The 12,311-nt window shown below is 54.7% G+C and overlaps 2 protein-coding genes across 2 annotated transcripts; one reads left to right on the plus strand and one right to left on the minus strand.

The window, feature by feature from the left end:
* Window positions 1–31: 31 nt before the first annotated feature.
* Window positions 32–4,130, plus strand: SHARPIN (SHANK associated RH domain interactor). Its single transcript, XM_019973641.2, has 9 exons — window positions 32–819; window positions 1,109–1,283; window positions 2,767–2,904; window positions 2,979–3,120; window positions 3,205–3,295; window positions 3,374–3,527; window positions 3,607–3,725; window positions 3,808–3,936; window positions 4,007–4,130. The coding sequence occupies exons 1-9, from the start codon at window positions 622–624 to the stop codon at window positions 4,088–4,090; spliced, it is 1,230 nt and encodes a 409-aa protein (XP_019829200.2). The 5' UTR covers window positions 32–621; the 3' UTR covers window positions 4,091–4,130.
* Window positions 4,131–5,355: 1,225 nt separating this feature from the next.
* CYC1 (cytochrome c1) lies at window positions 5,356–7,759 on the minus strand. Its single transcript, XM_019973386.2, has 7 exons — window positions 7,584–7,759; window positions 6,810–7,006; window positions 6,601–6,727; window positions 6,358–6,515; window positions 6,112–6,272; window positions 5,760–5,860; window positions 5,356–5,658 (listed from the first exon to the last, which is right to left on the minus strand). Exons 1-7 carry the CDS (start codon window positions 7,710–7,712, stop codon window positions 5,554–5,556), a joined length of 978 nt encoding a protein of 325 aa, XP_019828945.2. The 5' UTR covers window positions 7,713–7,759; the 3' UTR covers window positions 5,356–5,553.
* Between the last annotated feature and the right edge of the window lie 4,552 nt (window positions 7,760–12,311).

Below are 12,311 nucleotides of genomic sequence, written 5' to 3' on the forward strand. Positions count from 1 at the left end.
GGCCCCACGCATCTGAATGGCCCGCTCCAGCCGTCGGAACCGGGGGCTCGCACAGTCATTGGGGGTGGCATCCGCCGCTCAGTCCCGATGTCCGCTCCTACTGGATACGACCCCTGTCCATCATCTTCTCCGACCGTGCGAACCCTCCTCCCACCTTAGCGTTCATTGGCCGCGGCCCTCGAGGCCCCGCCCCAGTGGCTTCCCAGTTCCCCGGAGGGCCTAGTGGACTAGAGAGGCAACCGCGTGAGCGGCGGGAGGTGGGCTGCGGCCCAGAAGGGGCTCCGGAGTAGCGTTCGGCTTGGGAGTTAGATACTGGGTTCACAAGGACCGCCGAGCTCAGCCCCAACCCGAGCCTCTAGGGCCTTCCATTCGTGGCCGGTGCTGGCGTCTCTGACGCTCTGCCTGGAGTACAGGCGTCCAAGCCCAGCCTCACCCGCTTTTGTCGGGAGACCTTTGGGCCAAGCGCCATCGTGGGCGAAGCGGGAGCGGCAGAAGGCTCCGACGCTCGGGCAGCGCCCGGAACCCCGGGCTCGTGGTTACAGTTTCCGGCCGGTGTAGGCGTTCAACGACCCAAGGCCACGGAAGCGGGCTCGGGGGGGCAGTGCGGGGGCCGGACCGGAGATGGCGCCGCCGGCGGGCGGCACAGCCGCGGGCTCGGACCCTGGCTCGGCCGCGGTGCTCCTGGCCGTGCATGTCGCGGTGAGGCCGCTGGGCGCCGGCCTGGACGTGGCGGCCCAGCCGCGGAGGCTGCAGCTGAGTGCGGACCCCGAGCGACCAGGGCGCTTCCGGCTGGAAATGCTGGGCGCGGGCCCCGGGGCGGTGAGTGGGGCCGGCGGGGGCGCGCGGCCTGGCCACTGAGCCTGAAGCCAGGCTTTTCCGTTTGCTAGCCGCGTGCCGTTATCTTTTCCTTGCTTCTGTTTCCTTGTCTGTAAAATGGGGATAATGCTGGTACTTCCCTTTGTAGGATTACTGTGAGGGTTTCATAAAATAACACTAGTAAAAGGCTTAGGACGTTGTAAGTAGTAGACAAACGTTACCTTGTATTCCTTTGATTATCATGCAGTATGTGCTGGGGGAGGCACTGAGCCTGGACTCTCCCTCTCCTCAGGTCATTTTGGAGTGGCCCTTGGAGTCAGTCTCCTACACAGTCCGAGGCCCCTGCCAGCATGAGCTGCAGCCTCCACCGGGAGGGCCTGGGACTCTCAGCCTGCACTTCGCCAACCCTCAGGAAGCTCAGCGGTGGGCAGCCCTAGTCCGAGATGCTACCGTGGAAGGACAGAATGGTCAGTGCCCTGGAGTGAAGATTCACCAGGCCAGGGCCAGTGTTTGTTCTGCAGGAGGGCAGGAGTAGCCCCAACCCCCCAGGCTTGGATGGGGGCAGTAATGGGGAAAGCTGAGCCCCTCTTGCCCGCTGCTGGGGTTTGGGAGCACTCCCAGGAGTAAGGCAGTAGAGAAAAGGAACAGAGACCGAAGGCAGTGCCAGACAGGTGTGGAGGGGCAGTGTATGCAGACCCTCAGGACCGGGGTGAGAAGACAAGACTATCAGAAGCGTGGAAGATACTCAGTGGGAGAGTGACAGGCTCAGATTCAAGTTTCTGAAAACTGGTGGAGCCTTGCATTCGTGTGAGTGATGCAGACAGGCCTGGAGGGAGGAAGGATGTTTCCAGAGATGCTTAGGAGAGGACTTGGCTGGATTTCCTGGAGGTTTGAATGGAAAAGTTAATGGTTGAGAAGCTGGAAGGAACAGACACTGCAGAGGGCCTGTTTGGGAGAGCATAGAAGTTGTCAGGTTCTTAAAACATGTGGGAGGGAAAGGAGGTAGAAGGAGCTTGGGTTCTGAAGAGGAAAAGTTGGGGGTAGAAAAGGTCAACCAAGGTCACTAGAAGACAGAAACAAGGAGAGGGTCCGGCAGGCAGCCAGTGCATCAGGGAAGGAGTTCACAGATGCTACAGGTGAGCTGGTGAGCAAAAAGCACCTAGTGAGATGGAAGAGAGGTCCAGACAGCAGCATCTGCGGAGGGAGAAAGACACTTGCCTTTCATGCATACATTGGTTGGTTGGTTCACCACATGTGTATTCTGCACCTGTAGTAAGCACTCCTTCAAGGCCTTAGAGAGTCCAGGCAGGCCTGGTGCTGGGTGCTCGGGAGCCCTGCTTATGTGAGTGGGCAGATGGCTCAGAATATTGAAGCAAAGGAACTGCATCTGCACCACATGGGCAGGGCGTAAGTGGGAGGTAAGAAAGGGAGCCGGTTGCACGCTCAGGGCAAGCACCAGCTGGAGAGGGGTTGTTTGGAATGGGATCAGCCCAGAGTGCTCTGTGCTGATGGCAGAGCCAGGAGAGACGTCGGAGTTCCCTGGAAGGAGGCCACCTTGACTGCAGGACTCCTGGAGACTTCCGCTGGTTCTGCTGTGAGGCCCAGGGAGCTTCTTGGCTGGCTGAGAGGGCTTGTACAGGCCAAGAGAGGTGGCCCAGCCCCTGTGGAGGAGGGCTGCAGGTGGGACTGGGCAGCAAAGGAGGCCAGAAGGACTCCAGAGCCCAAAAAAGAGCCAAGTGCAACTCTGAGTGGAGTCAGCAGGGACCTCTGGGGTGTGCAAGGCCCAAGACTGGGCCAAGGCAAGGCCCTGGCATGGGCTGGGCTGAGCTAAGGAGGGAGGAGACAAAGGTACTGGAAGCCTGAGGTGAGACAGCAGAGGCCTTGGTGTGTACTCCGTGGGGGGCCAGATCTCAAAGAGACCACCAGCCCACCCCACATCTTTCCTCCTAGGTAGTGACAGCTTGCCCCCAGCCCTAGGCCCAGAAACGCGCCCTGTCTCCCCGCCCAGTCCCCTTGAAGTGCCCACACCCAAGGCCCCCAAGCCCAAGGTGGATCTTCCTTGGAGCCCTGGAGACTTGATGGAGAAAGGTAAAGGCAGGTGGCCGGAGGGGCTGGGGGAAGTAGCCAGTGTGGGGTTGCGATGGCTCTCTCTTCCCCTGCAGAAGAGCTGGCAGGGCGCCTGACCCGGGCCGTAGAGGGTGGGGATGAGAAGGGAGCAGCCCAAGCAGCAGCCATCCTGGCACAGCGTCATGTGGCCCTCAGGGTCCAGCTCCAGGAGGCCTACTTTCCTCCTGGCCCCATCAGGTAAGGCCTGGGACCTCTTTCTCACCCGGACCCCCAGGCCTCTCAGGTCCCCCATCCTTACCTGTGACCTCCATTCTGGCCCAGGCTCCAGGTCACAGTTGAAGACGCTGCGTCCTCTGCCCATGTCTCACTGCAGGTTCACCCCCACTGCACCATCAGGGCCCTCCAGGAGCAGGCGAGCACGTGGTCTGGGGAACCCGGGTGGGGGGTGGCGGGAGGCGGCCTGGGTGACACTCTGACACTCTGGCCCCAGGTGTTCTCAGAGTTTGGCTTCCCACCGGCCGTGCAGCGCTGGGTCATCGGGAGGTGCCTGTGTGTCCCTGAACACAGCCTCGCTTTCTATGGGGTCCAGCGGGATGGAGACCCTGCTTTCCTCTACCTGCTCTCAGCTCCCCGAGAAGCCCCAGGTCAGTCCTTGATTGGGGCGGGATGAGGAAGGTGGAGTGCAGCCCGCCATGGTCCCGAGTCTCACCCCCTCTGTCGCAGGACGCAGTCCTCAGCGTCCCCAGAAGGTGGATGGGGAACTAGGCCGCCTGTTCCCACAGTCACTGGGGCTGCCCCCAACCCCTCAGCCAACCAGCTCCAGCCTGCCCAGCCCCCTTCAGGTGAGCAGGGACTGGGCTGGGTGGCCTTGGCACTGTGGGTATTGAAAGCAGGTGAGCAGCAACCGTGTGCTCACCTCCCTAGCCCGGCTGGCCCTGCCCATCGTGCACCTTCATCAACTCCCCAAGCCGCCCCGGCTGTGAGATGTGCAGCACCCAGAGGCCCTGTGCTTGGGACCCCCTTCCCACAGCCTCCATCCAGCAGCTCCCAAAGGTACCAGGAGCAAAGGCGGGGAGGGGACAGGACAGAACAAGCAGAATGACCCATCTTCCCCTCCTTCCAGGTCACGCGGAGAGAGGATGGCCCTTCCCTTCCAGGCCCAAGGTCCCTGGACCCCCTCCTGAACCTCTCAGGGAACCTCTGCTGATTGCTCGCTGGAGTCATTAAAGACACTTCTGAGCTGGCCACATGCCCCTTCACTGTGCCTTCCTGCAGCCTGGGAGGATGGAGGGCAGACAGCCCTCTGAGAGGAACCCTGGCAGTCTTTGGTGGGTGGGGCCTTCCCAGTGGAGCCCAGGAGGCTACCGAAGAGCACACTTGGAATGCAGGTCGCAAGGCGTGGGGGCCTGGCACCCATTCCCCAGGTGCCAAGGGTGGGCAGGGCGCCCCCCATCTGCTGACCCCTGGGCTGGCCCTTCAGACACACACCCTGCCCTCCTCTTGGCGCTCACCCTCCCCACTCTGGCCGCCTCTCTAGGCTGCTCCCACCCTGCTGCCCCTCACACTCCCTGCTTGGGGACAAGAAAAACTCTGAAGCAAAGAGCCCTGGCCAGGGCCACAGGCCAGTGCCAAGAAGCACCGCCCTGGCCCTCCACCCACTAACAGGTCCATGGCTGTGTAAACCTGGCCACTCCCAGCCATCCTGTGGACTGCCGGGGGGGGCCATCCACTCAGAGATGGGGACCATTCTGTTTACAGCAAGCACCTCCAGCTGCCCAGCCAAGAGACCAGAAGCTCCTTCCACTGGCCTCTGCCTGCCTGTTTCTTGGCAGGGCTGAGAGCTGCCCGCCTCTCCCAGCCAGCCCCAGTCCTAGGATCAACTCCTGCAGCTCCTACTTGAGGCCAGCCTCTCCATGGTTGATATGCACCAGGGCCCCCTGCTGTCCTCAGGCTGAAAGTCAAGTGGTTTTACTTGACTCTGATTACTGCAGCAGGGCTCAGGACCCCCTTTTCACCTGTGACCAAGTACTCGCCACTCTAATTAATGTTGCTATTTTCCAGTTCTCTGCCTCCTGTCCTATATTCAGTGCTGACTGGACTCTCAGCCAACAGTCCGTGCAGGGCAATCCTGACCACACTACACTGGGCACCCCCAGGAGCTCTCAGGGCAAGGGTCCCAGTCCCATCGTGTGTGTGTGTGTGTGTGCGCGCGCGCACGCACACACATGCATGCTAAGTTGCTTCAGTTGTGTCTGATTCTTGTGGCCCCATAGACTGTAGCCCGCCAGGCTCCTCTGTCCATGGGATTCTCCAAGCAAAAATACTGGAGTGGGTTGCCATGCCCTCCTACAGGGGATTTCCCCGACCCAGGGATTGAACCCTCATCTGGTGGGTCCTTTACCACTACCACCACTTGAGAAGCCCAGAGTCCCCTGCAAACTTATACTCCCATCACACAATAGTTCAGGTAGGTGTGTTGAGAAACTTAATTTATTTCCACAGTGGGCGCTGAACGATCTGGAACTGGAGCCCCAGCTCCTGCCCCTCCCCCTCTTGTCCCAGAGGAAGAGGGGCTTGGCCGGAGGGCTGCCTGAGACCTCAGCAGGCCCAGTGTGGCTCCCGGGCCTGAGGACCCTGAAGCTCAGGACAGCAAACAGACACCGGGTAGGGTCACTTGGGTGGCCGATAGGCCAGCTTTCGGCTCTTGAGGACTGACCACTTATGCCGCTTCATGGCGTAGACCAGGGGCAGAAGCAAGCCCATCATCAGCAGCATCTGGGGACGAGGCAGGCTCAGAGGAGGGAGGCAGAAAGAACCCCTGCTCAGCTCCCAGCCTGTCCCCAGGCCCACCGTGCCCCTCGGCCCAGTCCCTTCACCTTAAGCCCCATGCGTTTGCGATGGTCGTGTTCTGGTTCAGCTGCCCAGCGCAGGAAGGTACACACATCCTTGGCTACCTGGGACATGGTAGCTGGGGTGCCTGAGTCAAGGACAAGTGGTCTAAGGGCTGTCCGAGGGGGTCCCTGCCCAAAGCTTCAAAAGGGATGAGACCCAACCCTACCCCCAGTACACAGATGGTATGAATCTGACCATGGGTCATATGAATCTGACCCATGCTTCTCCATACACATACATAGTGCCCCAAACCAAGGAAGGGGCAAGGCCTCTTGGGGCAAGAAAACAGGGAAAGCAGGACCCAACTTGCCCATCCCCAGGGTGGGGGCCTCTCACCATCATCAAACTCCAAGACCTCATTGTAGATTGGAGGGGCCATGCCAATGGCCTGGCCAGGAAAATAAGGGTTGAAGTAGAGGCCTTCTCGCAGCGACACCCCAGTGGGCGGCTCACAGTAGCCGGTGAGCAAGGAAAAGACGTAGTCCTCACCACCGTGCCTGGGACCAGATTGGAGTGCCCTCAGCCTCTGGCCTGAGGTGGGCCTTCCTCACTCCCCACACCACCCTGCAGGCAGCCCCTTACCTAGCTCGCACGATGTAGCTGAGGTCAGGGGGCAGTGCTCCGTTGTTGGCTGCACGTGCAGCCTCGGGGTTGGGGTATGGTTTGGGGAAGTAGTCAGACAGCTTCCCTGGGCGCATGAACATCTCCCCATCTTCATTGGGGCCGTCCTGAACCTCCACCTGCCACCGAGAGACCCATCACAACCCTGCTGTCCAGCACAGCAGGAGCCCCAATACTTGGGTCCTTTGCATGCCCGGTGCCCACCTCCTCAGCCAGCGCCTTGGCTTCATCCTCTGTGTAGCACACGCCCACCAGGTGGCGGTAGGCCACATAGTCCATGCTGTGGCAGGAGGAGCACACCTGCTTGTACACCTGGAAACCCCTCCGGATGCTGGAGAGAGAGACAGGGTTAGGGGCGCCAAGGATTCCACCCCACCCGGTCCACCCATAAACTCCCCCAGCCAGCCACACACCTGGTGTGGTCCAGGGAGGAGAGGAGGCCACGGTGGGACCACGGATAGCTGGGAGGGTGCAGCTCCAGGTCACTAGCACTCACAGCAGAATGCAGAGCCACTGCCAGCCCTGCACCCCCTGCCGCCAGCATGCCCAGCGCTGACAGAATCACTTTCCGGCCCCGGGACAGGCCAGACTTCGACGACAACGACACTGCCTGCAAGAGTCCCGCTCAGCGCCTTTCAGAACACCACCCAGCCCTACCTGTGGATCTGACTCTCATGCACCCAACACCGGCCACCTCGCGCGCCACTGCCCTCCCCGCCGCGGACCCCTCGACCCGCTCTGTCCCCGAGGAGGAGATGTGAGGCGTGATCTTGGATCCTGGGCCGGGAATCAGGCCGAAGTGAGCAAGGGTGCGGGGACAGGCCAAGGTCACAAGCAGCTGCTGAGGTCAGGCTGAGGTCAGTTCAGGACGCGGGCCCAGTCTGGGAGGCCGGGGCCGGAGCGAGCCTCGGCGCGACCCCCGGGGAAGCCCCCGGTCCCGAGCCGGCGGCGAGCCCGCCCCGCAGCCCCCCACGCTCGGCATCAGGCCCTTGTGCTGCTCGGAGGAGTGGAGGCCAGCCCTGCTCCCAGGCGCCCAAGGTCAGCAGGCGGCGGGGGTCCGGCCGGGGCGGGGGCCCAGGTGCGGAGGCCGCTCCCGCGCTGCCAAAGCCCGCGCCGGGAGCCTCCCCGCGGTGACCTTCAGCGGGATGCGGGGCCGCGCGGCGGCCAGTTTCAGGGCCAGAGCTCACCTGGGGTGTCCGTAGTGGGAGCTGCCCGGGCCGCGCGCCACACAGCAGACCTCGGGCCCGCGCTCCCGGCAGCCCCGCGCCCCGCGGGCCCACCATCGCCCCGCGAAGCGTAGCCGCCGCCGCCGCCATCTTGGCCCTCTTCAGCGCGGCCACCGCTCCCGTCGGCCTCTGCGGCGGCAAAGGATAGTCAACCTCGCGATAGCCGGGAGGCGTGTGAGGAGGCGGGGCGGGGCGGGGGGTGGGCTCTGTCCTTCAGGGCCGCGCACCGCATCGCGGTGCTACTCCAGTCGTTGTGGAAGCCTGAGGTTGTGCAAGTCGGTGTTGTGTCTCTCTGTTGCCGTGACAACGCCCAACTTCCTGGTTACCCTAGTCCCGCGGCTGATCTCTCCAAGGCTCAGCTGTGCTGCGCGCCTACGCCTAGATGCCCCTAACCCGGAATCCACCGCTTTATTGCACGCTTTCGTCCAACAATATTTCCCGACTTGGAGCGGTGGAAGAACACCTTCATTGCAAAGAATTGCCATTATTTAACCAGTCTGATGGCCCCCTGTAAACCCCACTTGCCAAGCCTACTCAGCTTGTCCAGAGCTATTAGCCTAACCCCCAAGACTGTTGAAGGCAATTCTGGCAAGTGTTGTAATTTCCCCGAGGCAATGGAGAACAACTGGTGCAAGTAATAGACTAACCAAAAAGTTTGAAAGGAAGAAAGGGGAATACAATGTCCACAGGGCGCTCAGACTGTGAAGAATCTGCCTGCAGTGCAGGAGACCTGGGTTTCATTCCTGGGTTGAGAAAATTCCCTGGAGGAGGGCATGGCAACCCACTCCGGTATTGCCTGGAGAATCCCCACAGACAGAGGATCCTGGCGGGCTATACATTCTATGGGGGTCGCAAAGAATCGGACACGACTGAGCGACTAAGCACAGCACAGCACGTATTTCCAGAATACAGAAAATCCCGAACATAAGTAGGACAGTGTATCTCATGAAAGACCAGAAAAAGCCCTAAGTGCTCACTTCTGGCTAACCTTGAGGCTCTGTGCACAGTTGAAGCCTAAAGCAGAGTTGTAAATTGCCTGGCTGAATTCTGAAGCATGTCCTACATGCACCCAGAGCCACTTAGAAAAAGATAGAGATTTATTGGTTATGAAATTAAAAGATACTTGCTCCTTGGAAGAAAAACTATGACAAACCTGGACAGTGTATTGAAAAGCAGAGACATCACTTGGCCAGCAAAGGTCTCTCTAGTAAAAGCTATGGTTTTTCCAGTAGTCATGTATGGATGTGAGAGTGGAACCATAAAGAAGGCTGAGCTCTGAAGAACTGATGCTTTAGAACTGTGGTACTGGAGAAGACTCTTGAGAGTATCGCTTGGACAGCAGGGAGATTGAATCAGTCCATCCTAAAGGAAATCAGTCCTGAATATTCATTGGAAGGACTGATGCTGAAGCTGAAGCACCAGTACTTTGGCCACCTGATGTGAACAGTCAACTAATTGGCAAAGACCCTGATACTTTGAAAGATTGAAGGCAGGAGGAGAAGGGGACAACAGAGGATAAAGGGGTTGGATGGTATCACGGATTCAATGGACATGAGTTTGAGCAAACTCTAAGAGACTGTGAAGGACAGGGAAGCCTGGTATGCTGCAGTCCATAGGGTCAAAAAGAGTCAGACATGACTGAGCAACTGAACAATTATTGGTTCCAGACACTTAAGGAAATTTCTGTCCAGTCATTTATCTGACCACTGAGCTAACCAGGTAGAGACTTTGCTGGCTACCCATGACAAATAGTAGACTTACTTGATAGAATTAGTTGAGAAAAGTCACTATACCAATACAACTACCACAGCAGCAACAGTAACAAAACTTGGAATCTAATGTCCAGAATTTCCACTTTGTATCATTAAATCCAGTCAGTCCTAAAGGAAATCAACCCTGAATATTCACTGGAAGGACTGATGCTGAAGCTGAAGCTCCAGTACTCTGGCCATCTGATGCAAAGAGCCAACTCATTGGAAAAGACCCTGATGCTGGGAAAGATTGAAGGCAGGAGGAGAAGGGGGCGACACAGGATGAGATGGTTGGATGGCATCACCAACTCAGTGGACATGAGTTTGAGCAAACTCCAGGAGATAGTGAAAGACAGGGAAGCCTGGCATGCTGCAGTCCATGGGATCTCAAAGAGTTGGACACGACTGAGTGACTGAACAACCACAACAACAAATCATTTAAAATGTCTAGCTTTCAACAAAAAATTATGTGACATCTAAAGAAAGGAGAGGGTCTGGCCTATAAATGGGGATAAAAAGAACCAATCAATAGGAACTACTCCTGGGGAAATTTAGCTAAATATAATTTAAAGAAGGAGGGGCTAAATATGATATATACATACCACCACATATAAAATAGATAACTAATGAGGACTTTCTGTATAGCACAGGTAACTCTACTCAATACTCTGTAATGAGTCACATGGGAAAAGATCTAAAAGAGGGGATGTATGTGTATGTATAACTTTCATTTTGCTGTATAGCAGAAACTAACACACAACATTGTAAATAAACTATACTCCACTAAAAGTAAAAATCTTTTAATAAAAAATTGAATTAAAAAGTATGTTCAATGAGCCATAATATCTAAAAAACTAGAGGAAAGTATAATAATGTCTCATGAAATAGAGAATGTCAATAAAAAGAAATTACAAAGAGAATCCAAATAGAAATGATGGAGTTGAAATGTACAACAATGGAAATGAAACATTTTACTGAAGGGCTCTACTGCAGGTTTGAGTAAGCAGATGAAAGAATTAGCGAACTTGAAGTTAGGTCAATTGAGATCGTCTGATCTGCAAAACAAACCAAAAAAAAAGGAGTAAAAATTAACAGAGCCTCAGCGACCTGTGGGACATCACTAAGCATACCAACCTATACAAAATTCTCAGGAGCAAAGGAGAAATAAAGTAAGGGACAAAAACAATATTTAAAGAAATTGTGACTGAAAACTTTCCAAATTTGACTGAAACAAACAAACATGTATGTATTCTACACATACAGGAAGTTAAAGAACCCCAAGTAGGATGAAGTACACCTGTACACATCATAAATTGTTAAAAAGGAAAAAAAAAAAAAAAAAAACCTAAAAAAAAAACCAGCAAGAGAGAAGTAACTCATCACATACAAGTAGTCCTCAATAAAATTAACAGAAAATCTCATACCAGAAACCATGGAGGCCAGAACGTGGTGGTATGAGTTGGTTCAAGTGCTGAAAGAATAAACCAGGTAAATCTGCCAACCAAGAATTCTATATCTGGCAAAACCATCTCTCAAAAAAAAAAAAAAAAAAAAAGGAGGCAATTAAGACGTTTCCAGATAAACTGAGAGTTTGTCACAAACACCCTGCCCTCCAAGAAATACCAAATGGAGTCCTTAGGCTGAAATGAAAGAACACTAGACGATAACTCAGATCCACATGAGAAAATAAAAGCACCAGCACAGGCAACTACATAGACAAGTACAAATGCTTTTTGTAACTTTTTTCTATCTGATTTAAAAACTCCTGCAGAGAAGGCAACGGCACCCCACTCCAGTACTCTTGCCTGGCAAATCCCATGGACAGAGGAGCCTGGTGGGCTACAGTCCCTGGGGTCACTAAGAGTCGGACACGACTGAGCGACTTCACTTTCACTTTTCACTTTCATGCATTGGAGAAGGAAATGACAACCCACTCCAGTGTTCTTGCCTGGAGAATCCCAGTGACGGGGGAGCCTGGTGGGCTGCCGTCTCTGGGATCGCACAGAGTAGGACATAACGGAAGCAACTTAGCAGCAGCAGCAGCATAAAGCAATAATTATAAATCTATGAGTATAAGGAATTCCTTGGTGGTCCAGTGGTTAGGCCTCTCTGCTTTCACTGTCAAGGGCCTAGGTTCAATCCCTGGTCAGGGAACTAAGATCCCACAAGCAGCACAGTGTGACCAAAAAAAAAAACAACCCTATGTAGACAGATGCACTATATGAGATGGAATCTATGGCAATAAATAAAGAAGGGGGAAACAGTTATATAGGAGAAACATTTTTTAACACAATTAAAATTAATTTAATGTTAATCTGAATCAGATTGTACAAATTAATATGTCAATTGTGATCCCAAAGGCAACCACTAAGAAAATAAATAAAAAAATATAGTCAAAGAAATAACAAAGGAATTAAAATGGTACACTGTAAAATATCTAACCACACACACAAATACAATAATGAAGAAACTGAGGGAGAGAAAGACATAAGACACATAGAGAACAAATATCAAGATGGTGGTGGTTTAGTCGCTAAATCACGTTTGACTCTTGCAACACCAGGGACTGTAGCCTGCCAGGCTCCTCTGTCCATGGGATTCTCCAGGCAAGAATACTGGAGTGGGTTGCCATTTCCTTCTCCAGGGGATCTTCCCGACTCAGGGATCGAACCCGGGTCTCCTGCACTTCAGGCAGATTCTTTACTGACTGAGCTATGAGGGAAGCCCAAATACCAAGACAGCAGATATAACTGTACTATATCATTAATTACGTTAAATGTAAATAGATTAAAGTCACCAATTAAAGGGTAGAGCTTAGAATAATGAATTTTTAAAAAGTCATGATCCAACTATACAATGCCTATAAGAAACACATTTTATATTCAAAGACACAAATAGTAAAAATTTGGAAAAATATACACCACATCAACAGTAACCA

This window comes from Bos indicus, chromosome 14, assembly GCF_029378745.1.
Source record: "Bos indicus isolate NIAB-ARS_2022 breed Sahiwal x Tharparkar chromosome 14, NIAB-ARS_B.indTharparkar_mat_pri_1.0, whole genome shotgun sequence".
NCBI classification, from domain to species: domain Eukaryota; kingdom Metazoa; phylum Chordata; class Mammalia; order Artiodactyla; family Bovidae; genus Bos; species Bos indicus.

What these genes read in the sequence shown, in the direction of transcription:
- SHARPIN (XM_019973641.2), top strand. Translation starts at nt 622, where the DNA reads ATGGCGCCGCCGGCGGGCGGCACAGCCGCGGGCTCGGACCCTGGCTCG. An exon ending in TGGAGACTTGATGGAGAAAG is followed by an intron (nt 2,905 to 2,978) that starts GTAAAGGCAGGT and finishes CTTCCCCTGCAG; the next exon opens with AAGAGCTGGCAGGGCGCCTG. An exon ending in CCATCCAGCAGCTCCCAAAG is followed by an intron (nt 3,937 to 4,006) that starts GTACCAGGAGCA and finishes CCCTCCTTCCAG; the next exon opens with GTCACGCGGAGAGAGGATGG.
- CYC1 (XM_019973386.2), bottom strand. Translation starts at nt 7,712, where the DNA reads ATGGCGGCGGCGGCGGCTACGCTTCGCGGGGCGATGGTGGGCCCGCGG. An exon ending in TCCCACTACGGACACCCCAG is followed by an intron (nt 7,007 to 7,583) that starts GTGAGCTCTGGC and finishes GGACTCTTGCAG; the next exon opens with GCAGTGTCGTTGTCGTCGAA. An exon ending in GGTCTTGGAGTTTGATGATG is followed by an intron (nt 5,861 to 6,111) that starts GTGAGAGGCCCC and finishes TCCTTGACTCAG; the next exon opens with GCACCCCAGCTACCATGTCC.